At 31.9% G+C, this 24,151-nt stretch overlaps 2 protein-coding genes and 1 pseudogene across 2 annotated transcripts; all 3 read left to right on the top strand.

Moving 5' to 3' along the window:
* LOC117905409 overlaps positions 1-2,956 on the top strand; it is a 9,031-nt pseudogene extending 6,075 nt beyond the window's left edge.
* A 14,383-nt stretch (positions 2,957-17,339) lies between these two features.
* Positions 17,340-19,046, top strand: LOC117906071 (cytochrome P450 71A1-like). The gene is made up of 2 exons (XM_034819016.1): positions 17,340-18,257; positions 18,330-19,046. Exons 1-2 carry the CDS (start codon positions 17,370-17,372, stop codon positions 18,936-18,938), a joined length of 1,497 nt encoding a protein of 498 aa, XP_034674907.1. The 5' UTR covers positions 17,340-17,369; the 3' UTR covers positions 18,939-19,046.
* Position 19,047: 1 nt separating this feature from the next.
* Positions 19,048-23,727, top strand: LOC117905408 (cytochrome P450 71A9-like). Its single transcript, XM_034818335.1, has 4 exons — positions 19,048-19,053; positions 22,819-22,881; positions 22,971-23,592; positions 23,657-23,727. Exons 1-4 carry the CDS (start codon positions 19,048-19,050, stop codon positions 23,725-23,727), a joined length of 762 nt encoding a protein of 253 aa, XP_034674226.1.
* The last annotated feature ends 424 nt before the right edge of the window (positions 23,728-24,151 follow it).

The raw sequence follows: 24,151 nt of genomic DNA, 5'->3' as shown, positions 1-24,151 counted from the left end.
ATGTGATCAATTATCTTATCTCTTTTTATGATTACTATTAAATGTTTTTACTAATATGTACGTTAATAATTTTTTTTAGTAAGTTATTTTGTACTTTATTTTATTTTATTTGGTTATTTTCTTAAAGTGCTTTTAATATATTTTTTGGTAAGTTAAGTTTTTAATATATATATATATATATATATATATATATATATATATATATATTTGTTTATACCAATTTGATAAGTTATTATTATTATTATTATTACCTTTAAAAAGGTTTGTTAATATTTTTTTTTATTATTATTTTTTTGAATTATGATGTATATAAAATAGAAAAACACTTTCCATAAAAGTTAAAATACCACTTTGCAATTAAAACATCACTTTCCATATATCCACGTACATATTCCAAAAGGAAATAAAATATTCCATGAAAAGGATAGGTTGCCATATAAATGGGACAAAAAGGAATAGAAGAAGGACGGTGAGACTTTTTTTTTGGGAGAGGGAGACTTTTTCTTTGGGGGAGATCAACACACGCAAGAGTTTTTTGGGAGGAGCGGTAAAGGACTTGAAAGACTAATTGGGCTACCATTTCGACACATCAAGAGAGTATTTTTCCGATACAATACAAGTTAGTTTTCGATTTTTGATACAGAATTTCTTTTTTTAGCTAGTTTGGGTTTTAGTTGATTGGTTTAATTAATTGTTTGTGATAAATTCTTTTAAATCTCGATTTCGAATAATCTTTTATTTTTCTTAGATTAAATGTCTCTCTTTTATGATTGCAATTCATTAGTTCTATACTAGTTTATTTTAATCTACATGAAAGTTTAAATAAAGTTTATATTTTTAATTCCGATTAGTTTAAATTCTAGTTTATTTTTAATTTGAATGAGTTATTGATCTTAAATCTATTAGTTTAATTGGACTTGTAAGGTAAAGTTTATATTTTTAATTCCGATTAGTTTAAATTCTAGTTTATTTTTAATTTGAATGAATTATTAATCTTAAATCTATTAGTTTAATTGGACTTGTAAGGTAAAGTTTATATTTTTAGTTTATTTTTAATTTGAATGAGTTATTGATCTTAAATCTATTAGTTTAATTGGACTTGTAAGGTAAAGTTTATATTTTTAATTCCGATTAGTTTAAATTCTAGTTTATTTTTAATTTGAACGAGTTATTGATCTTAAATCTATTAGTTTAATTGGACTTGTAAGGTAAAGTTTATATTTTTAATTCCTATTAGTTTAAATTCTAGTTTATTTTTAATTTGAATGAGTTATTGATATTAAATCTATTAGTTTAATTGGGTTTGTAAGGTAAAGTTTATATTTTTAGTTTATTTTTAATTTGAATGAGTTATTGATCTTAAATCTATTAGTTTAATTGGACTTGTAAGGTAAAGTTTATATTTTTAATTCCGATTAGTTTAAATTCTAGTTTATTTTTAATTTGAATGAGTTATTGATCTTAAATCTATTAGTTTAATTGGGCTTGTAAGGTAAAATTTATATTTTTAGTTTATTTTTAATTTGAATGAGTTATTGATCTTAAATCTATTAGTTTAATTGGACTTGTAAGGTAAAGTTTATATTTTTAATTCCGATTAGTTTAAATTCTAGTTTATTTTTAATTTGAATGAGTTATTGATCTTAAATCTATTAGTTTAATTAGACTTGTAAGGTAAAGTTTATATTTTTTAATTCCGATTAGTTTAAATTTTAGTTTATTTTTAATTTGAATGAGTTATTGATCTTAAATCTATTAGTTTAATTGAACTTGTAAGACAAAGTTTATATTTTTAATTCCGATTAGTTTAAATTCTAGTTTATTTTTAACTTAAATGAGTTATTAATCTTAAATCTATTAGTTTATTTGGACTTGTAAGGTAAAGTTTATATTTTTAATTTCGATTAATTTGAATTCTAATTTATTTTTAATTTGAATGAGTTATTGATCTTAAATCTATTAGTTTAATTGAACTTGTAAGGTAAAATTTATATTTTTTAATTCCGATTAGTTTAAATTCTAGTTTATTTTTAATTTAAACGAGTTATTGATCTTAAATCTATTTGCAATTGATATCACTCAAGATCACATTAAGGCAGTGGTCATGGTAGTCAGTTTTTCAAGTTAATTATTTTTAATCTGAAGAAGATACACATGAATTATATTTCCACATATATATACTAATTTTCTTAGCAGAATATATTTGTAGGAGGAACTGATACAATTGCAGCCATCTTGGTCTAGGCAATGACAGCGCTAATGAAGGATCCAATAGTGATGAAGAAAGCCCAAGAAGAAATCAGAAATATAGGAGGAAAGAAGGGCTTTATAGATGAAGATGATATTGAGAAGCTTCCTTATCTCAAGGCATTAACCAAGGAGACAATGAAATTGCACCCACCCATTCCATTGATACCGCGAGCAACACTTGAAAATTGCAGTGTCAATGGGTGTGAGGTACCACCAACAACCCTGAGCGATTTTTGGGTACTTTTATCGACTTCAAAGGACAACATTATGGGCTAATGGCCTTTAGGGCTGGCCGACGAGGTTGTCCTGGAATATATCTTAGAACTGTGATTATTCAGCTTGCCCTAGGTAATCTTCTTTATTCATTTGACTGGGAAATGCCTAATGGTATGACCAAAGAAGACATAGACACCGACGTGAAACATGGTGTCACAATGCTGTTAAATTTCATCAGCTTTCTATCAAAAATTTGTATATGGAATCAATTTAATAATTTATGCTATGTCATGTTTCCATTTTCCATAATAATTTTGTTTTTTCTCGTTGCTTCAATAATTAACAGGGACCCTTCACGGGACAACTTGGCCAACTTGCTGGAAACATCCTTGGAGGTTTCCGCCAGTTGCGGTTTAGTGGGGTATCGATTACCATGTGGAAGCTCAAACGATGGAAGTTACGTGTCCACGAGACACAGAAAAATATATGAATTGCTTCAATAATTAATGGGGACCCTTCACGGGACAACTTGGCCAACTTGCTGGAAACATCCTTGGAGGTTTCCGCCAGTTGCGGTTTAGTGGGGTATCAATTACCATGTGGAAGCTCAAACGATGGAAGTTACCTGTCCACCATATACAGAAAAATATATGAAAAATACATCCTTAAGTGCATGCGATCGTCCTTCAGCCAAACCTTTCTGATCCTAGTTGTTGTTCTCATAGTTATCTACTACGAAACGATGACTCTTAAGACATGATTCAAAGTCATAGTATCAGTTATTGATTCGGATGATCTTGAGGCACATCAGTCTCGGTGTATCGGTTTGGTATCCAACGATACACAAATTATGATAATTAGAAAGTTTTAAAAATTATAAAAATATTATGTAAATTATTAGAAAATAGGTACAAATAAATAAGGTAGAAAAAAATAATAAAATAAAATTGTCTCATAACTAACATCATTTAAATAATTATAAAAGCATTCATTGATTTCCTAATATAATTAAAATTTACAATATTATAAGATAAAAAATTTATATGATATAATAAATTAAAAATAATTCAAGTATAAATATAATCTTTATAACATACAAAAATAATTATTGATTCCCTAATATAAACCTATTATTAAAATGTTGTTTTTATAATTATGATTTTTTTAAAAAATATATATTTTAAATAATTATTGATTTTCTACTTTAATTAGGAATGTTATAAGACAAAAAATTTAGATTATATAATAAATTAAAAATATTCAAATGTGTTATTCTCATTAAATTTCATGGTGCATATAAATCATAACATTCCAGTTTTACTATACTTCCCCAAAAATGGTTTTCACTATCCCATGTCCACCGGACTGCAAGTTTGCAAACCCACCGTAGAAGCTCTCTTTGAATGGTCGTCATCACCGAAAAAGGTATCCAATGCTTAGTCCACTGAAATTGACGCTGAGGAGTCACCATCCATTAGCCCCAAAGCTCCCGTGCTCCGTCAATTGTGGTGAGGTAAGTGAGCCCTCATCTGTCTGATCTCTTCTCTTCTAGACTTAAAAGGAAGTCACCATTCAATTAAATTTTAATGTTTCTTCTTCCTCTGATATTTTTGGAAAATTTTATGATCTTTATGTTCTGATTTGAAAGGGAAAAAAAAATCACTAATTTGAATCATAAAAACTTTTGTAATTTAATCGATTCAACCGAGTTAACTCAGAATTTGAGACAAGCCAACTGAGTCCTACCGATTTAGTGTTGAGTTAGTGCATAGGATTGTACTTGATATCGGACTCGTTGCGGTAAGTGTCGAGGTGGATACGACTCGGCCGATACTTTGGACCCTGTTCTAAGATGACCGTCTCATAATAATTGAGAAGAACACACCGAATCGGATATTTCACTTTTCGGTCTTGGTTAGTTGTAGAAAATTAAGGCCTCGAAATTTTGAAAAGGGAGAGAAGTATGACTCGATATTTTATCCAGATATTTGCTTGAGTTACTTTGTAATTTTCTTGTCTCACTTGGTCAATCAACATCGCTGTAGAGTTTGTTTCGTCCTTCTCAGTGTTGGCACATATTTCACGGGTGGTTGGTATTCACAAAAAACCACCTCTTTCTAGCTCATGTTTCTTTTGTCACGTTCGGAAGATGATCACTTTGATATCTTCAACTCTTCTCTGTTTGTTTAGGATTCATCCACAGTGCAAAATCATCATACGTTGTTCTTCCTATAACACAAGATGGTTCATTAAGCAGTCTACATGCAGCAGATCAAATTAACCTTTGCTTGCATCATTATTTGAGTCATCCTTTGGTTTTGGGTCACTTGGTTAGGTCAGTCATCTCCTTGTCATGTCAATTCGAGTTTTCGGGGTCGCACCTATATTGATCGACCATGTTCCTATCACTTTTCGTGTTGATTTGAGTTGGGACCGCTCCTATATCGATCGGTCATTGTCATTCATCTTATTTGTTTGAGTCTGAGTCAGGACCACACCTATATCGATCAGTTATTCATCACATCAGTTTGAGTTTGAGTTATCGAGTTTTCGGGGCCGCACCTATATCCATCGGCCATCTTCCCATCAATTTGAGTTTTCAATTGGGACCGCACCTATATCGATCGATCATTTGTCATGTCAGATTGAGTTTGAGTTATCGAGTTTTCAGGGCCGCACCTATATCCATTGGTCATCTTCCCATCAGTTTGAGTTTTCGAGTTGGGACCGCACCTATATCGATCGGTCATTTGTTGTTTCAGTTTAGTCGGGACCGCACCTATATCGATCAGTCATTCATCACATCAGTTTGAGTTATCGAGTTTTTGGGGCCGCACCTATATCCATCGGCCATCTTCCTATCAGTTTGAGTTTTCGAGTTGGGACCGCACCTATATTGATCGGTCATTTATCCTGTCAGTTTTAGTTCAGTTTGAGTCGAGGTCGCACCTATATCGATCGACCATCTTCCTATCAGTTTGAGTTTTCGAATCGGGACCGCACCTATATCGATCGGTCATTCGTCGTGTCAGTTTGAGTTGGAGTCGCACCTATATTGATCAGTCATGTTCCTATCATTTTTTGTGTCAGTTCGAGTCGAGACCGCACCTATATCAATCGGTCATCATCTTGTTAGTTTGAGTTTGCGTTTTGAGGGCCGCACCTATATCGATCGGCCATGTTCCTATCACTTTTCGTGTTAGTTTGAGTTGGGACTGCACTTATATTGATCGGTCATTTTCCGTGTCAATTTGAGTTTCGAGGCTGCACTTATATCGATCGGCCATCATCTTGTCTGTTTGAGTTTGAGTCGGGACCGCACCTATATCGATCGGTCATTCATCCTATTAGTTTGAGTTTTGAGTTTGACTTTTCGGGACCGCACCTATATCGATCAGTCATCATCTTGTCAGTTTGAGTTCAGTTTGAGTTTTCGAGGTCGCACCTATATCGATCGACCATCTTCTTATTAGTTTCAATTTAAGTTTTCGAGTCGGGGCCGCACCTATATCGAACGGTCATCTTCCTATCAGTTTCAGTTTGAGTTTTCGAGTCGGGATTGCACCTATATCGATCGGTCATTCGTCGTGTCAGTTTGAGTCGGGGCCGCACCTATATCAATCGGCCATCTTCCTATCAGTTTGAGTTTTCGAGTTGGGACCGCACCTATATCGATCGGTCATTTATCGTGTTAGTTTGAGTTTGGGTTTTCGAGTTGGGACCGCACCTATATCAATCGGTCATCATCTTGTTAGTTTGAGTTTGCGTTTTGGGGCCGCACCCATATCGATCAGCCATATTCCTATCTGTTTATGTTGTTTGAGTCGAGACCGCACCTATATCGATCAATCACTGTTTTTGTCAGATTGAGTTGAGTCTTGTTCGCCTCCGAGTCGTGTCTCATTCTTTACTTTAGATTTAGGTGACACTAGTCTTTGCACACCTTGTCCTCACAACTTCATATTCCATCCCACTTTCGTATAGTAGATGAGTGATTTCTTCCTTTGTACACATTTATTCCTGTGTTCCTCGGTGGTTCAACTGCTATTCGACTTCGACATCGTTTTTCAAGTCACTTTTAGAGACATTTCTGAGGGAGTCCGGATCCATAGTGTATCTTAGGGACACCTTAGGAGTTTTTGTTCTTGCCATTTTTGTAGGGTCTTAGAGCCTCTTTGTTCTTGTTTTGGTTTAAGAGAGCCCGTGTCATACTGGGACAAATTTGGTGGTCTTTCTTTTTTTTCGGCAGAGTCCACTTTGTTTTGTTTGTGTATACACTCACTTTACTCGTGGACTCTATCGAAGAGGGGCATATTTGTAGACCCCAAAATTTGTCTCCTTTTTATTTTACATTGATTTTGAGCCCATTTCTCCCCCATTTTTTTCTTCTTCATTTTTTTTTTCTAACAGGAGTCACAGCCGACTCCCGGATTTTTTTTTCTTCATTTTTTTTCCCACACTGACTCACGGCGGGAGTTCCACAACTCCCCTTCATTAGCTATCATCTTTCCCCCTTTATTTCCCAATAGCACCGAACCCCTCATTTTTTTCTCCTCTTGTTTTTCCCTTCCTTCCCCTCAATTTTTCTTTCTCTTAACAGTCCTTCCTCCACTTCACCTTACCGGCCAAACACTCCCTCATTTCCTTCCCAACTTTTTTCTTTCATTCTCCATTTTTTTTCCTTATTTTCTTTATTATTATTATTATTATTATTATTATTATTATTATTATTATTATTATTATTTTCAAAAACTCAACCCCTCACCATCGTCGGGACACCGACTAGTCGTCGCCAGCGAGCCACTGCCGGTCGGCGACCCCCTTCCCATCTCATCCGTTTCCCATTACTACTACTACTACTACTACTATTATTATTATTATTATTATTATTATTTATCATTATTATTATTGTTCATTTTGCTCGATTTGATTATAATGGTAATTGTTGTTTGTGATATTTGAATTGTTGAATTAATACGAAATTTGAGTTAATTTGTTTGTGGTAAATTAATATGAAACTTGGGCTATTTTTGTTTTTGCATGGGCTCGTTCTGTAAACCTGTTGGCTGAACATAAATTTATGATACGTGGAACACGAAATTTCATGGAACAAAGTGAGACTCGAAAAGCTGTAAATGGAGCATTGAACTTGTTGTAAGCCTACTGGGGTACATATTTGATTTCTCATTTATATTTAGTTTTATTTCTATTGATTTCTGTAAATATTTATCTTTGTATATTTACTTGTGTGTACAGAATTGAACATCGAACAAACTAGAAATTTTGTTTAAATGAAAGGAAGAATTCAGTAAATGTGTTTTGATAAAACAATAATTTTAAAATATTATTTTAAATAAAAGAAAGTTTTTTTTTTATTATTTATAAAAATTTAGAAAAATGCATTTAGAAAAATTCAAAAAAAAATTTTTTAATGACATTGTCCAAAAATTGTTTTGTAAATAAAGTTGTCCCAAAAATTAATTTTTAATAAAATTGTCTAAATTTTTTTTTCAAATGAATTCTTTTTCCTTAATTAAAATGGGATTAAAAGTTTTTTTTTTTTTTTTTTTTTTTTTTTCAGAAATAGAGGATTTAAATATTTGTTTTTCTTTTTAATTAAAATTTCTTTTGCAAATAAAGTTATGTCATTTTAAATCATTTGTAAAAATCACTCTTTTAAATGAAAATGAATCTAAATACTTTTGTAAAAAAAAAATTGTAAAAATTCATTATTTTCTAGTAAAAGCAAGTAAAAATAATTTTTGTGCACAAATTGAAATTTTGTAATAAATTCTTTTGATACTAAGTGTAAATAACTTTTTTGAAAATTGAATACAAATGAAGTTGAGAAAATAAATTGATTCTTTTTTTTGTAAGTAAATAAATTGAAATCATTAATTCAAAATCATTTTTAATAAAATCCTTTGAAATTTCTTTAAAACTTTTTTTTAATATCTCTTATTTATTTAATTCAATAAATCATTCTGCATAATTCTCTTGTTATTTATTTTGTGTATTTTCGTAATTAGATTTCATCATTATTTGTGTATATTGCTTTTCACTATGACTTATACATGCTCATTTGATTGATTATTAATTTTGGTATCCATGATTACTTAGTAAATTGTTACAATTGCTTCATTTTATTAGTAGAGACCCGACTTTAGGGACTTAGAGGGGTGCTACGGTCTTTACCGTACCTTCCCGATAAGTAACCTGACCCCTAAACCCGATCCGGTTTTTCACAGACCGTCTTTTCCAATATAAGGAGTCACACTTAGGGTTTTTCTTTCTTATTTTGTTTACCCTTTTAAAAATAAAACAAAAATAAGTGGTGACTCCAAGTCACTTTCTTAATCAATAAAATATTCATTTTCAAAATAAAAGTCGAGCTCGTCATCGAGTGGAAAACGCATCCAACGAAATGCGGGGTCCACAAAACTATTTTAAAAAATAATTATACAAACATATATAATGATTAAAAATAAAACTCCTAATATACAAATTATTTTAAAAACATATTTACAAATATGAAAAAAAGATTAAAAATATTTTAAATTTTTAAATGGACTTTTATTCTATAAAATATCAAAAAATAGATTTAAAAAATTATTTTTAAAAACTATTTTTCAGAACTGTTTTAAAAATAGTTACCAAATAAGCCCGAACAAATTTCTAGTCTTATCCTAAGATTTCTAAGATTTTAGAACAATATTTAATAATCTTTAGAATTATATATATATATATATATATTTTAAATATCAATGAAAACATCAGTTTAAATACGGAAATTTTTTTTTTTAAGATAATTTTGAAATTTAATAGAAATTGTCTCTTTGAAAAACCGGTTTTAATTAAAATTTTAAAAGATATGGTAAATTTGAAAATACGTTTAAATATGTCTTAAAATTCAAAATCCGCTGATTTCTAGAAAAGTCACAGGGTCCAAAAAAAAAAAAAGAGGATTATATTAGTATACATAAAATAAAATAGTTGAAATCGAGATGGGGTAATATGGCCAGAAGAGTGATATGAAAGAAATTGTTTGTGTATGGGATGTCATTTATGAGTTTGTTTGTTACCCTGATGCAACCTATCTCACTTATAATTTAATGTCTGACCCGTCACGTTTTGTCTTGTATGGAAAATTTAAGTGCTTAGAAGGGGAGAAGTGTGTTTTGTGGTGAGATGCGCCACGATTCAAATAAAGTATAAAAATTAAGTTGAGAGAAAGTATAAAAATTAAGTTAAAAGATATTATTTTTTGTTAATTTCTAAAATACCTTTAACCCTTACGTAAGCATATAGTGAGTTTGAATTTCAATTTTTTATTTTTATTTTTTTCCTTTTCTATTTTCTATTAAGTATTACTCATTTCTAACTTTTTGTTTTTTCTTTTTCTTTTTCTTCCAATCTATATTTCTATTTTATGTCAAATAAAAAGTAATAATGTTTTTTTTTCATTTTTAAAGATATTAAATCTTTTTACTCTTATTATAAGTAAGGATAAAATTTTTGTATTTATCTTTTAGTTTAATTTTCATTACCCTTTCATTTATATTTTTCTCTTATTTTTAATTATTTTTTATATTTTCCACATTAACCATATTTTAAAAAAATTTAAAAATTCACTCTTATTATTATTATTATTATATATATCCTTTTAGCTTTTAATTTTTAATGTTTTTATTTTAAAATTTTTAAAAAGATAAATTTATTGAAAAAATAACTAAGATGTGAAGTTCTAATATTATATTAATAATTTTTCTTTTCTAGATAAACTAAAAGTATTTTGACCCACAATAAGAAAATTGTCCATACAATTTTTTAGTGAAACTTTAGAAATTAAATTTCAAATAAAATATGTTATATAAAATTTTATCTAAAAATTATTGAAAGTGGTATTTAATTTTTTTTATTGACTTTCAAACTTATTTAATTTTTTTAATTGAAAGGTAATAGAACATGTTTACAAAAAAAAAAAAAATAGTTTTTTATTTTTTAAATAAATGAGTATAAATATATTAAAAGAATTAAAGATAATCTTAGTAAAAAATTTGATAAATATGATTATAATTTTAAATATAGATTCATTTGGATAAAATTTCACAAAAAAAAAAATAATAATAATGGAAAGAAAGAACATTGCTAAAACTACAAAAACAAAATATGTAATTACAAATTTTTGATGATGAAATTTAAAAAAATTCAAAACAATTCTTGAGTAAGGAAAAATCCTTGAGTGGAAAAAAAAGGGAAAGTTTTTCAAAATCACTTGAAATTCTTAACAAAAAGTAGTCTTGTACACCCTTATACAATTAGTAAATTTGTCTTGTACAACTAGTGTAATACCCTTATACAATAACTCAAATTCCATAGATCGTCTCATGAATATCTGACAATGGGTCGGTTAACCATGTTTGCATTGGTTTGGTTTTAAAAAAGAAGAAAAATTGTTGTATAATTTTGTTCTACAATAATCATAAGTGAGGTACTTATTCAAATGACTATATACAAGTTAGATAAAGTGTATAAAATGAATGTATGTGTAGACCCCCATATGGGGCTTGTTTTTTTTTCATTTGCTGCAAGTCACACTTCTTGCCAAGTGGAGGGCTCTTAAAGAGCCAGATGCTGTTTCCTGGTTGGGTGGTCAGTGAATCAGGTAGTGGGTTGGAAATGCAATGGGGTGGAGACTCCTGTTGGAGGATATTCAGAAGAGCTTTTGGGGTTGTTAGAGTGGAGTTTGGTCATTTTTTGGAAGTGTGAGAGGGACCCCCCCCCCCCCCTCTGACCATGAATCCCGGCCAGATGGGACGGGCAGCCAGGAAGCTGAGGGCTCAATGTCGGCTGCAGCAGGCGTAGAGTAGCAGGGAGAGTGGTTGGGCAAGCCATGCTTGCTGACCGGTGAATAGGAGGGCAGAAGAGTGGCTTGCAAAAGGAGGAGACCAAGGAAAAAAAATGATGATGGTTTTGAACTTGGGAGAAAAGGAGGATGGTGGGAACTGGAAGAGAAAGCTAAGAAGAGAGGAGCGTAGAGTCGTTGGGAAGAGTCCAGGACACAGAGCTGAGAAGGGAGATTTCCAGGTATGACCATTTGTTTTTTTGTATATTTTCTGTTTTTATCAGACTGTCCAGGTCTGATTCTCGGTGATTTTTCATTTCTACTTGTTGGGTTGTTCTGTTTTGGTGATTACTGTTTAAATATTGGAAGAGTTTGCTGCGTTTTAGGCCCTATTCCGACGAGTATTTTTCCATCTTAACTCACTGGATGTTGGACCCATGGATGAAATGATGAAATGGGTCTGATATGCTGGTTAAAGTCTTCATGTTCTTCTTCTTGTTGCTATCCTATTATCTCCTTGTTTTCTTTTCCTCCCTGAGTGCATACTCAAGGCTCCAAAGTCTCAGCTGCTTTCCGTGAAGCTTCAAACCATGGCCTCCTTGTGGCTAGAATCTAGGCTTTCAGTGATGATGAGAACAAGCCTCTTTAGTTTTCTCCAAGCTTTCACAGTCAGTAAATACCCAAGGTTGTATACTACCAGACATTTTCGTCGGCTAGACATGGAGGATTCTGCTGGTGGCCTGCCCATTGTGTTTATGTCCATGCACATGTCTTCACTTTGCATGATCCCTATCTCTATTCTCATGCAAGCGGGTCGTCATCTCATCCCTATGTTTTTTTTCCTTATCCACCATACCCATCGTTCATCTATCCACCTCTCTCTCTAGGTCGTCATACTTATTTCCTCACTCAAGCTTGCAGGAATCAAGCATCCTCCACCACACCCATTTTCCTCTCATTCATTCTCCATCCCACTCCCTCACTTACATGGAGTCTCACGGGTGCATGTTATCCTTCACTCCTTCACATACCCATTAAAACCACTCACCCCAAGCTTCCATATCCATACCATCCATACCCATCCTTCATGCTACTCATAACCATGTTCTACCATACCCGTGTGTACACCCATTTAACCATACCACCAAACCCGTTTCTCTCTCTAAACCTTCACCTACCTGCGGGATCCTTCCTAAAAAAAAGAATGCCACGCGGCTCTCTCTCCCTTGCACATGTGGACGGTCCCTCCCCTTGCGACGCGCGACATAGCTCATTCCCCCCGGGTAAGAATTCTGTCCGGCTGACGTTCCCCCTTATCCGGATGTCTCTCATCCGGAATTCTATCCGCCGCCATTCCACCTTTTCTGGATGTCTCACATCCGGAATTTGGTCAGCCGACATCCCCCATTCTCCGGATGTCTCGCATCCGGAATTCTATCCGCCGTTATTCCACTTTTTCCGGATGTCTCACATCCGGAATTCTGTTCGGCCGACGTCCCCCCTTCTTCGGATGTCTCACATCCGAAATTCTATCCGCCGGCATTCCACTTTTTCCGAATGTCTCACATCCGGAATTCTATCCGGCCGACGTCCCCTCCTTCTCCGGATGTCTCATATCCGGAATTCTATCCGCCGCCGTTCCACCTTATCCGGATATCTCACATCCGGAATTCTGTCCGCCGACGTTCCACCTTATCCGGATATCTTACATCCGGAATTCTATCCGGTCGACGTTCCACCTTCTCCGGATATCTCACATTCGAAATTCTGTCCGGATCCTCTGATAGTGCTTACCCGGACAACTGACAATTCAGATTCCCCGGACAGCTTGGCTCGTTAGACACTCGCGATTCACCGGATCCATTTCCACCCACAATCTTCTGCTCCTCTTGATTCTAATAGGCATGAATATTTTTTTCATAATTCCGGAATAATAGAATCTGTGATATTAATTCATGCAAAATAAATGGGTTTTGGTGGGAGCCCGACATATGTGACTTTATGATTAATTGATTGATTTAGTTGCCATGCATGATTGTTTCTATTCTGCCCTATGACATGCTTGAAATTATTCTTTAATTGTGCACTAACCTCACTTCTTGATAGCGCATTGTGGCTCGTCACCCAGGTACGTATCTATTCCCATTCTGGTATTTCTATATGCATGTTTTGATTCTCATATCTGCATGATAGTTCTGGGTACTCACTGTTTTACTCGTCCATTGCCCTGATTGCTTCATTTTATTAGTAGAGACTCAACTTTAGGGACTTAAAGGGGTGCTACGGTCTTTACCGTACCTTCCCGATGAGTAACCTGACCCCCAAACTCGATCCGGTTTTTCGTAAACCACATTTTCCAAATAAGGAGTCACACTTAGGGTTTTTCTTTCTTATTTTGTTTACCCTTTTAAAAATAAAACAAAAATAAGTGGCGACTCCAAGTCAATTTTTCTTAATCAATAAAGATCATTTTTCGAAATCAAAATCAAGCTCGCCTTCGAGTGGGAAACGCATGAGCCGAAATGCGGGGTCCACAGTATGCTTAACCAATGTATGTAAGGAATGTCATCTATCCTCGGTTAGGGGAAATAAACAAACAAGTTTTTCAGAATCACTTAAAATTCTTCACAAATGATAGTCTTGTACACCCTTCTACAGTTATTATATTTGTCGTGTACACTTAGTGTAAATACCTTGTACAGTGACCCAAATTTCATATACCCCCTACTCAATGTGTAACCATAGGTAGGTTAACCACGTTTTCATTTGTTTGGTTCAAGAAATAGTGGAAGATGAAAAAACAAAATTTTCTCTCAAAGATCATTAGTGGGATAAGTATTCAAATTGTCATGTGCGAGTTGAATAAAATGCATAAGATGAGTGTGTGATAGAGAAATGTGTACCTTGAAAGTGTGCAATCCTTAGATGACAAGACAAAAAAAAAAAAAAAAGTTGTCCAAAATTGATTGAAATCTTTCACAAAGGATAGCTTTGTATACCCCTTGTATAGTTAGAACATTTTTCTTGTCCAATTGAACATTTACCTTGCACAGTTAGTATAACACCCTTGTACAATGATATAAATTTCATCCATATGCATACATTATGTGTCCACATATGATGTATGAATCATGTTTCCATTGGTTTGATTTAGAAAATGATATAAAATGTAAAAACAAAATTTTCCCCCAAATATCATTATTAGGGTAAGTATTTGAATTGTCATATGTAAGTTAAATAAAGTACATGAAATGAAAGAATTTGTGGTAAGAGAGCGTATAATCCTTAGATGACAAGAAAAAAAAAGTTGTTCAAAATGTACAGTTTTGTACACCCCTTGTACAATTAGTATAATAGCCTTGTATAATGGTATAAATTTTATACTGTTAGAAAATTTAGGGTAATTCAACCTATAGTAATCACCTTAGAGGGGGGAGTAAATAGGGTGATGGTTTTTTTTTTGCAAATTTAAACTATGTGAATGTAAGAGACAAATATATGTGAGTATATAATAAAACAATATAAAGACAATTGCATATAAAGTAAAAGAGTAAGGAAGAGAGAATGCAAACACAAAATTTTATAGTGGTTCGACGCAACCCGACCTACATCCACTCTTTTCTAGCTTCAATCATAAGCTTGAGGTTCCACTAATTCAAGGCTTCTAAACCAAACCTTCAAGTAATAAAATTGGATTATGGTTCCAATCTACCATTTTGGACTTTTGGCTCTAAGCACCCTTTACAATCCTTAAGAGATACCCCACACTTGAGAATCTTACTCTCAAAGATATACAAATAATTGATCTCATAAAATCCTAGTACAAAATCTTTAAGCTCAAATGATATAAGAAAACTAGGATTGAAAGGTGCACTAATGATATGCAAGTTTTAGAATAATGGTGCACTCAAAACACTTTTCCACAACTTAAATATATTCAAGAAAGGTTTGGGACGGTTAAGCTCATAAATAATGAAGATTTGGAGTCTTTTCATAGAAGAAAAAAAAAAAGTCAAACCAGCTGTTGGGGGTTCGACTAGTCGAGTTAGGCGTCGATCGGTTGACTAGCCGTTAACATTTAATGCTTAGCAGGTGACCGTTGGACCTTGACTGATTGTGGTGTGGGTTGACTGATTTCTCATTTGGTTGAACAACCATTCTGGAAGAGAGAAGATTTTTACACCCCTCGACCAGTTGAGTTGGCGGTCGATCTGTTACTGTTCACACCCTTGACTGATTGAATTGGGGGTTGACCTGCTCCTAGACCGGTTAAGTTAGGGGTCGACCGGTTCCTCATCTGGTTCAACCAGTTGAGCCGTTTTTGACTCAACAACCAACTTTTTCAACTTAAAACCTTTTAAACAAGTTTGAAAAATATTTGACACAAGGTTTTAGTTGAAAACATGAAATCATCCAATTTTAAAATATTTACAACAAAATAACTCTTGAATGACTTTGGTGCATAAGTAAAGAATGTAATGCATGAAAATTCTAGTGCACCAACAACCTTACAAAGAAATCTTTATGAAGCTTGGGTCTTGAAAAACACTTCTCTTTGAGGTGGTCTTTTTTTTCATGATTTCTCATTGGCTTAATTTGTCTTTGTAATTGCCACTTTGGAAATCGTCTTACTTAATCACACTTGAAATATAATCATTAGTTCTAAACCTTATTTTGTTATCATCAAAACTGAGATTAACCAAACATTGGTTTCACACATACATATGCATAAAATATGTCCATATATGAGTATGTAAATTATGTTCCCAATAGTTTGACTTTTAAAATAATCAAAACAAAAAAACGTTATTTTATTTTATTTTCAATGCAAAATTTAATTAAAAATAAAACAAGAAATTACTTAAAAACTATTATTTAAGACAAATTTATTTATTTATTTCCTTTTATTTTTGGAAATAAAGAAAAAAGAATAAAAAATTTATTTAACCATAAGAAATATAAATATAAGATTGGTTAAAAAATACCAAATTTATTTATTTATTTCATTTTATTTTTGGAATTAAATAAAAAATAATAAAAAATTAATTTAACCGTAAAAATATTAATATAAGATATGTTAAAAAATAGAAATAACCTCAAATTTATTTACTTATTTCATTTTATTTATTTAAATTAGAAAGTAATTTATTTTAATAGATGAAAATGTGCACAATTGATCTATTACTTTGTTAATTATGGATATATTAAAATTTTCTATTAGACAAAAAAAAAATTAAAAAAAGTAATAAATATATATAATTTAGTTATTTAATTATTTTTCATGTAAAAGATAGTCACACGAAAAACAAATAATTGACCAAATTCCTTTGTTTAATTGTAAACATACTATATATATATATTATTAAAATAACTAATGGAAAAATAAAAATGGATAATTAATGAATGAAATTTATTTATTTTTATTATTTTCATATAAAAAATAATACTAAACAAGGTTTTCAATTTTTAATTTTAAAAATAGTTTTCATTTTTTAATTAAATGTTTTTTCAAAAAGAAAATATAAAAAATATAAATCATATTACTATTTTTTTAGAAAGTATTTTTTAAAATAGTTTTTGAATATAAATTTTCTTTAATTTAAATAAAAAATAATGCTAATTTTTTCAATTATTTATAAAAAAAAAATTTAAATAAACAATTGAAAATCCAAATAGTTAAAATAGAATTATTACGATGCATGAATAGTAGTGCAATAAAGATAAAAAAAGTTTATTTGAATGGTCAATGAGCATTTTGGTTCATCGTTATTTTATAACCTTAAAATCAATTAGAGGTAATATATAAAAATTTAAAGGATATACTGGTATTTTATCCCTTTTATCGATTAGGTAAGTTACATGTACTCTTCCAATTAAGGCCAATATATAATATATCTCCACGTACTGAGTTCTTGGAATATGTAATAATTAAAATTTAATAAGATTGGTACGATACGGCAAGAGCCCAGTCCAGAATTATATTATATAGGATTCGTCTTTTGCCCATTCCTTACGTAGCAGTATAGCACTAACTCAGAGCAGTGAAGATCTTCACACCATGACAGTGTTGCTTTTTGTCATTCTAGCTTTTCCTCTCTTGCTCTTGTTTCTTCATCGAAAACACAGAAAAAATGGAGGACTACTCCACCTTCCACCGGGTCCTCCTGGGCTTCCCTTCATTGGGAACCTGCACCAGATGGATAACTCAGCCCCTCATCGCTACTTATGGCAACTCTCTAAACAATACGGATCCCTCATGTCCTTGCGCCTCGGATTCATCCCCACCATAGTGGTTTCTTCCGCCAGAATAGCAAAGGAGGTCATGAAAACACATGATCTTGAATTTGCTAGTAGGCCTTCCTTGATTGGCCCTCAAAGGCTATCTTACAACTGCCTAGATTTGGCCTTTTCACCATACAATGATTATTGGAGAGAAATGAGAAAGATTTGTGTTCTTCATCTCTTCACCTTGAAAAGGGTTCAATCCTATACTCCTATTCGGGAATATGAGGTTTCCCAAATGATTGAAAAAATATCCAAGTTGGCATCTGCTTCCAAACTTATCAACTTGAGCGAGACAGTAATGTTTCTCACAAGCATCATAATCTGTAGGGTTGCTTTCGGCAAGAGGTACGAGGATGAAGGATTTGAAAGAAGTAGATTTCATGGACTTCTAAATGATGCTCAGGCTATGTTGGGAAGCTTCTTTTTCTCGGATCATTTTCCTTTGATGGGTTGGCTCGATAAACTCACCGGCCTGACTGCTCGGCTCGAGAAAACTTTCAGGGATATGGATTTGTTCTACCAGGAAATTATTGAAGAGCATCTGAAACCAGACAGAAAAAAACAAGAACAAGAGGACATCACCGACGTCTTGATCGGACTACAGAAGGACAACTCGTTTGCCATTGATATCACTTGGGATCACATTAAAGGAGTGCTCATGGTAATCAATCAATCCTTCACTAACTTGAATATTGTTAATCTTTTTTAACTTGAATATTAATTTTCTTTGCAGAATATATTTGTGGGAGGAACAGATACAGGCGCAGCCACCGTGATTTGGGTGATGACAGCATTAATGAAGAATCCCAGGGTGATGAAGAAAGCCCAAGAAGAAGTGAGAAATACATTTGGAAAGAAGGGATTTATAGGGGAAGATGATGTTGAGAAGCTTCCTTATCTCAAGGCAGTAGTGAAGGAGACGATGAGGCTGCTTCCTGCAGTTCCATTGCTAATTCCAAGAGAAACACTTCAGAAGTGCAGTATAGATGGGTATGAGATACCACCCAAAACCCTAGTATTTGTGAATGCGTGGGCCATTGGAAGAGATCCGGAGGCCTGGGAAAACCCAGAAGAGTTCATACCGGAGAGATTCTTGGGTTCTTCCGTGGACTTTAGAGGACAAAATTATAAGCTGATACCATTCGGAGCAGGCCGAAGAGTTTGCCCAGCAATACATATCGGAGCTGTGACAGTGGAGCTCACACTAGCTAATCTTCTTTACTCATTTGACTGGGAAATGCCTGCTGGAATGAACAAGGAAGACATTGACTTTGATGTCATACCTGGTCTTACAATGCACAAGAAGAATGCTCTTTGCCTTATGGCTAAGAAATATAATTAATGGACATCTAGTGTATGTTCCTGTAAAAGTTATCTGAGAATAATGTACTCTTAATCCTGCGATTTTCTTATTTGGATCCAATAATATGACCTAATATTTTATGGTATTGATGACGGTACTCAATTTTATATAATGTTAATTGCACCATTTTCATATTGAAATTCAGACGATGAAGGCTATCATAGTGACATCTCCTTGGTTATTAGACCATGGGCTCATTCCATTTTTCCTCTACTTCCAAGAGAAGTTGAAAATGCTTAAGAACAAAGTGGCAGAAAATATCAAACCTCAAAAGAAAGATTCAGACTCAAATTATTTACATTTTTCATTCATAGTTTGTGGTCCAGCAGGATCCATCATTTAAAACAAAAGGAAATATATCATCCATGCCATTCTTGGAAGTATCTCCGTATATTTGTTTTCATCTTTCTTTTCTTATTCGATGAAAGGTCGTCCATGCCTTTGCTCTTTTTCCTTATCCTACACGTCAATCATTTTAATATTATTATAATTTGATTCAAGGTTTCTATAACAATCAATTCAAACAAAAATTAAGCGGGTGTTTGTAAAAAAATTAAGGGAGTCTTGGGTAAAATTTAATCCTTATTGTGTAAATATTTAAGTTCACATTAAGTTAAATTATTATTAAATTATTTATTTAAAATTTATTATTTAATTATTACTTTAAGTATATCAATGTTGTTTAATAAAACTAATTTATAATCAATTATGAAAATATCGGTAATTATAAATATATCAGTACTTCAATTTTAGAAATATATTGAAGAAATATCAACTGATGTTTTGACATGAAATATCAATTGATATTTTGACATAAAATATCAACTAATATTTTAACATAAAATATCAATTGATATTTAGACATAAAATATCCATCAACAAAAAATTAATCAAAACTCATAAGAAAAAACTCTTAAAAATTAAATTAGAAGTATGATAGACACTTTAAATTAAATTAGAAGTATAATAAACACTTCAAAATTGTTTTGTTGAAGGAATTAATGCATGCATAATATAATTTATAATATTTAATAATAATATTAATAACTTAAAAAACATATTTTATATACATCTATCTAATTTGGATATATTCATGCATGATATAAAAAGAATGATAATATATGTATAATTATTTTTTATTAAAATATTGATAATTTCATTTATTAATTTATATTTATTTTGTATTTAGTTATTATACAAAAGACATAATAATTAAAATTAATTTATTTATAATAATTTGATTCTAATTATTTTATGATATTTATATACACACAAAAAAACATGTATTAATTTATAAACCTATAATTTTATATATATATATATATATATATATATATATATATATATAAAAGTATTAAGAAATTTATCTTTGGAATACCTTATGTAATAATTTTAATGTTATATAATAAATATATATCAATAAAATAATAAATATATAAATTTACTGGAAGGCATGGCCTTCCCTTTCAAATGTAAATTTAATTTAATTTAAACTTAATTTTCCTTAAAATTGAAATGTAGCTTGTGACGCATTAAAATGCTGATGGGAGACTTGACCTGGTAAGGGTCTCCAAAGGGTCGGGTCGGGCCTGCCGGTTAGGAGGAGTAATGTCCATGGCCCAGCCCGGGACGGGCCACTGAGCCCATTGACCAGTCAACAAGCTAGCCGGGCTAGGCCCTTGGTAAATCTAAGGCCCGTGGGCCTTCAAGCTGGGCAGGCTTGGCGGGCGGGCTTACGAGCTTGGGTGGGTGTAGACCCTCAATTTTGTTCTCCTAACACATGTCCTATTAGATACTTATTCGATACTCCACAGTGATTCTTTGATGGTCCATTACTACTCATGTAGCTTACCTTCTCTTAGCTACTTGGGAGACTTTAGTTGAAGGGTTTACCCGGCTCCACATTATGACCTTGGTCGTTCTTCAAGTTTAGATTAGGCTTCACTTGAGTGCACTTCAGGTTAGACTTAGTTAGACCCACCTAGTCTCACCCTAGGCCCACTTAGGTCCACCTTGACCTACTTAAACTCACCTAAGCTCATTTAGGCACATCTAGGCCCACTTTGGTTTGCTAGGTCCACTTAGGCATCCTGGCCCACCTATGTTACCTTTTAGATAACTCCTGTATGACTTGCATAGTTCGCATGATTTGTATTTCTTAACACTTGCATGAGCTTGATTTCTTATTCATTTATCTATTTATTTATTTATTATATTTGTTTAGCTCTTTGTTTATTGTTATCTATTTATTTGTTTTTACAAGATTGCATATGATCAATTATTTTATCTCTTTTTATGATTACTATTAAACGTTTTTACTAATATGTACATTAATAAATTTTTTTAGTAATTTATTTTGTACTTTATTTTATTTAATTTGGTTATTTTCTTAAAGTGTTTTTAATATATTTTTTTGGTAAGTTAAGTTTTTTAATATATATATATTTGTTTATACCAATTTGATAAGTTATTATTATTATTATTACCTTTAAAAAGGTTTGTTAATATATTTTTTTTTTTGAATTATGATGTATATAAAATAGAAAAGCACTTTCCACAAAAGTTAAAATACCACTTTGCAATTAAAACGTTACTTTCCATATATCCACGTACATATCCCAAAAGGAAATAAAATATTCCATGAAAATGAATAGAAGAAGGACGGTGGGACTTTTTTTTATGGGAGAGGGAGACTTTTTCTTTGGGGGGAGATCAACACACGCAAGAGTTTTTTGGGAGGAGCGGTAAAGGACTTGAAAGCCTAATTGGGCTGCCATTTCGACACATCAAGAGAGTATTTTTCTGATACAATACAGGTTAGTTTTCGATTTTTGATACAGTATTTCTTTTTTTAGTTTGGGTTTTAGTTGATTGGTTTAATTAATTGTTTGTGATAAATTCTTTTAAATTTCGATTTCGAATAATCTTTTATTTTTCTTAGATTAAATGTCTCTCTTTTATGATTGCAATTCATTAGTTCTATGCTAGTTTATTTTAATCTACATGAAAGTTTAAATAAAGTTTATATTTTTAATTCCAATTAGTTTAAATTCTAGTTTATTTTTAATTTGAATGAATTATTGATCTTAAATCTATTAGTTTAATTGGACTTTAAGGTAAAGTTTATATTTTTAATTCCGATTAGTTTAAATTCTAGTTTATTTTTAATTTGAATGAATTATTGATCTTAAATCTATTAGTTAATTGAACTTGTAAGGTAAAGTTTATATTTTTAGTTTAATTTTAGTTTATTTTTAATTTGAATGAGTTATTGATCTTAAATCTATTAGTTTAATTGGACTTGTAAGGTAAAGTTTATATTTTTAATTCCGATTAGTTTAAATTCTAGTTTATTTTTAATTTGAATGAGTCATTGATCTTAAATCTGTTAGTTTAATTGGACTTATAAGGTAAAGTTTATATTTTTAGTTTATTTTTAATTTGAATGAGTTATTGATCTTAAATCTATTAGTTTAATTGGACTTGTAAGGTAAAGTTTATATTTTTAATTCCGATTAGTTTAAATTCTAATTTATTTTTAATTTGAATGAGTTATTGATCTTAAATCTATTAATTTAATTGGATTTGTAAGGCAAAGTTTATATTTTTAATTCCGATTAGTTTAAATTCTAGTTTATTTTTAACTTTAATGAGTTATTAATCTTAAATCTATTAGTTTAATTGGACTTGTAAGGTAAAATTTATATTTTTAATTCCGATTAATTTGAATTCTAGTTTATTTTTAATTTGAATGAGTTATTGATCTTAAATCTATTAGTTTAATTGGACTTGTAAGATAAAGTTTATATTTTTTAATTCCAATTAGTTTAAATTCTAGTTTATTTTTAATTTGAACGAGTTATTGATCTTAAATCTATTTGCAATTGATATCACTCAAGATCACATTAAGGCAGTGGTCATGGTAGTCAGTTTTTCAAGTTAATTATGTTTAATCTGAAGAAGATACACATGAATTATATTTCCACATATATATACTAATTTTCTTAGCAGAATATATTTGTAGGAGGAACTGATACAATTGCAGCCATCTTGGTCTGGGCAATGACAGCGCTAATGAAGGATCTTATAGTGATGAAGAAAGCCCAAGAAGAAATCAGAAATATAGGAGGAAAGAAGGGCTTTATAGATGAAGATGATATTGAGAAGCTTCCTTATCTCAAGGCACTAACCAAGGAGACAATGAAATTGCACCCACCCATTCCATTGATACCGCGAGCAACACTTGAAAATTGCAGTGTCAATGGGTGTGAGGTACCACCAAAAACCCTAGTGTTTGTGAATGCATTGGCAATTGGAAGGGATCCTGAATCCAGGGAAAACCCCCACGAGTTCAACCCTGAGCCATTTTTGGGTACTTTTATCGACTTCAAAGGACAACATTATGGGCTAATGGCCTTTAGGGCTGGCCGACGAGGTTGTCCTGGAATATATCTTAGAACTGTGATTATTCAGCTTGCCCTAGGTAATCTTCTTTATTCATTTGACTGGGAAATGCCTAATGGTATGACCAAAGAAGACATAGACACCGACGTGAAACATGGTGTCACAATGCTGTTAAATTTCATCAACTTTCTATCAAAAATTTGTATATGGAATCAATTTAATAATTTATGCTATGTCATTTTTCCATTTTCCATAATAATTTTGTTTTTTCTCGTTGCTTCAATAATTAACAGGGACCCTTCACGGGACAACTTGGCCAACTTGCTGGAAACATCCTTGGAGGTTTCCGCCAGATGCGGTTTAGTGGGGTATCAATTACCATGTGGAAGCTCAAACGATGGAAGTTACGTGTCCACGAGACACAGAAAAATATATGAATTGCTTCAATAATTAATGGGGACCCTTCACGGGACAACTTGGCCAACTTGCTGGAAACATCCTTGGAGGTTTCCACCAGTTGCGGTTTAGTGGGGTATCAATTACCATGTGGAAGCTCAAACGATGGAAGTTACCTGTCCACGAGACACAGAAAAATATATGAAAAATACATCCTTAAGTGCATGCGATCGTCCTTCAGCCAAACCTTTCTGATCCTAGTTGTTGTTCTCATAGTTATCTACTACGAAACGATGACTCTTAAGACATGGTTCAAAGTCATAGAATCAGTTATTGATTCGGACGATCTTGAGGCACATCAGTCTCGGTGTATTAATTTGGTATCGAACAAT

The sequence above is a fragment of the Vitis riparia genome, chromosome 18, assembly GCF_004353265.1.
Source record: "Vitis riparia cultivar Riparia Gloire de Montpellier isolate 1030 chromosome 18, EGFV_Vit.rip_1.0, whole genome shotgun sequence".
In the NCBI taxonomy this organism is placed as follows: domain Eukaryota; kingdom Viridiplantae; phylum Streptophyta; class Magnoliopsida; order Vitales; family Vitaceae; genus Vitis; species Vitis riparia.
Note: the sequence above shows the minus strand (reverse complement) of the source record. Positions and strands in the feature narration are given on the sequence as shown.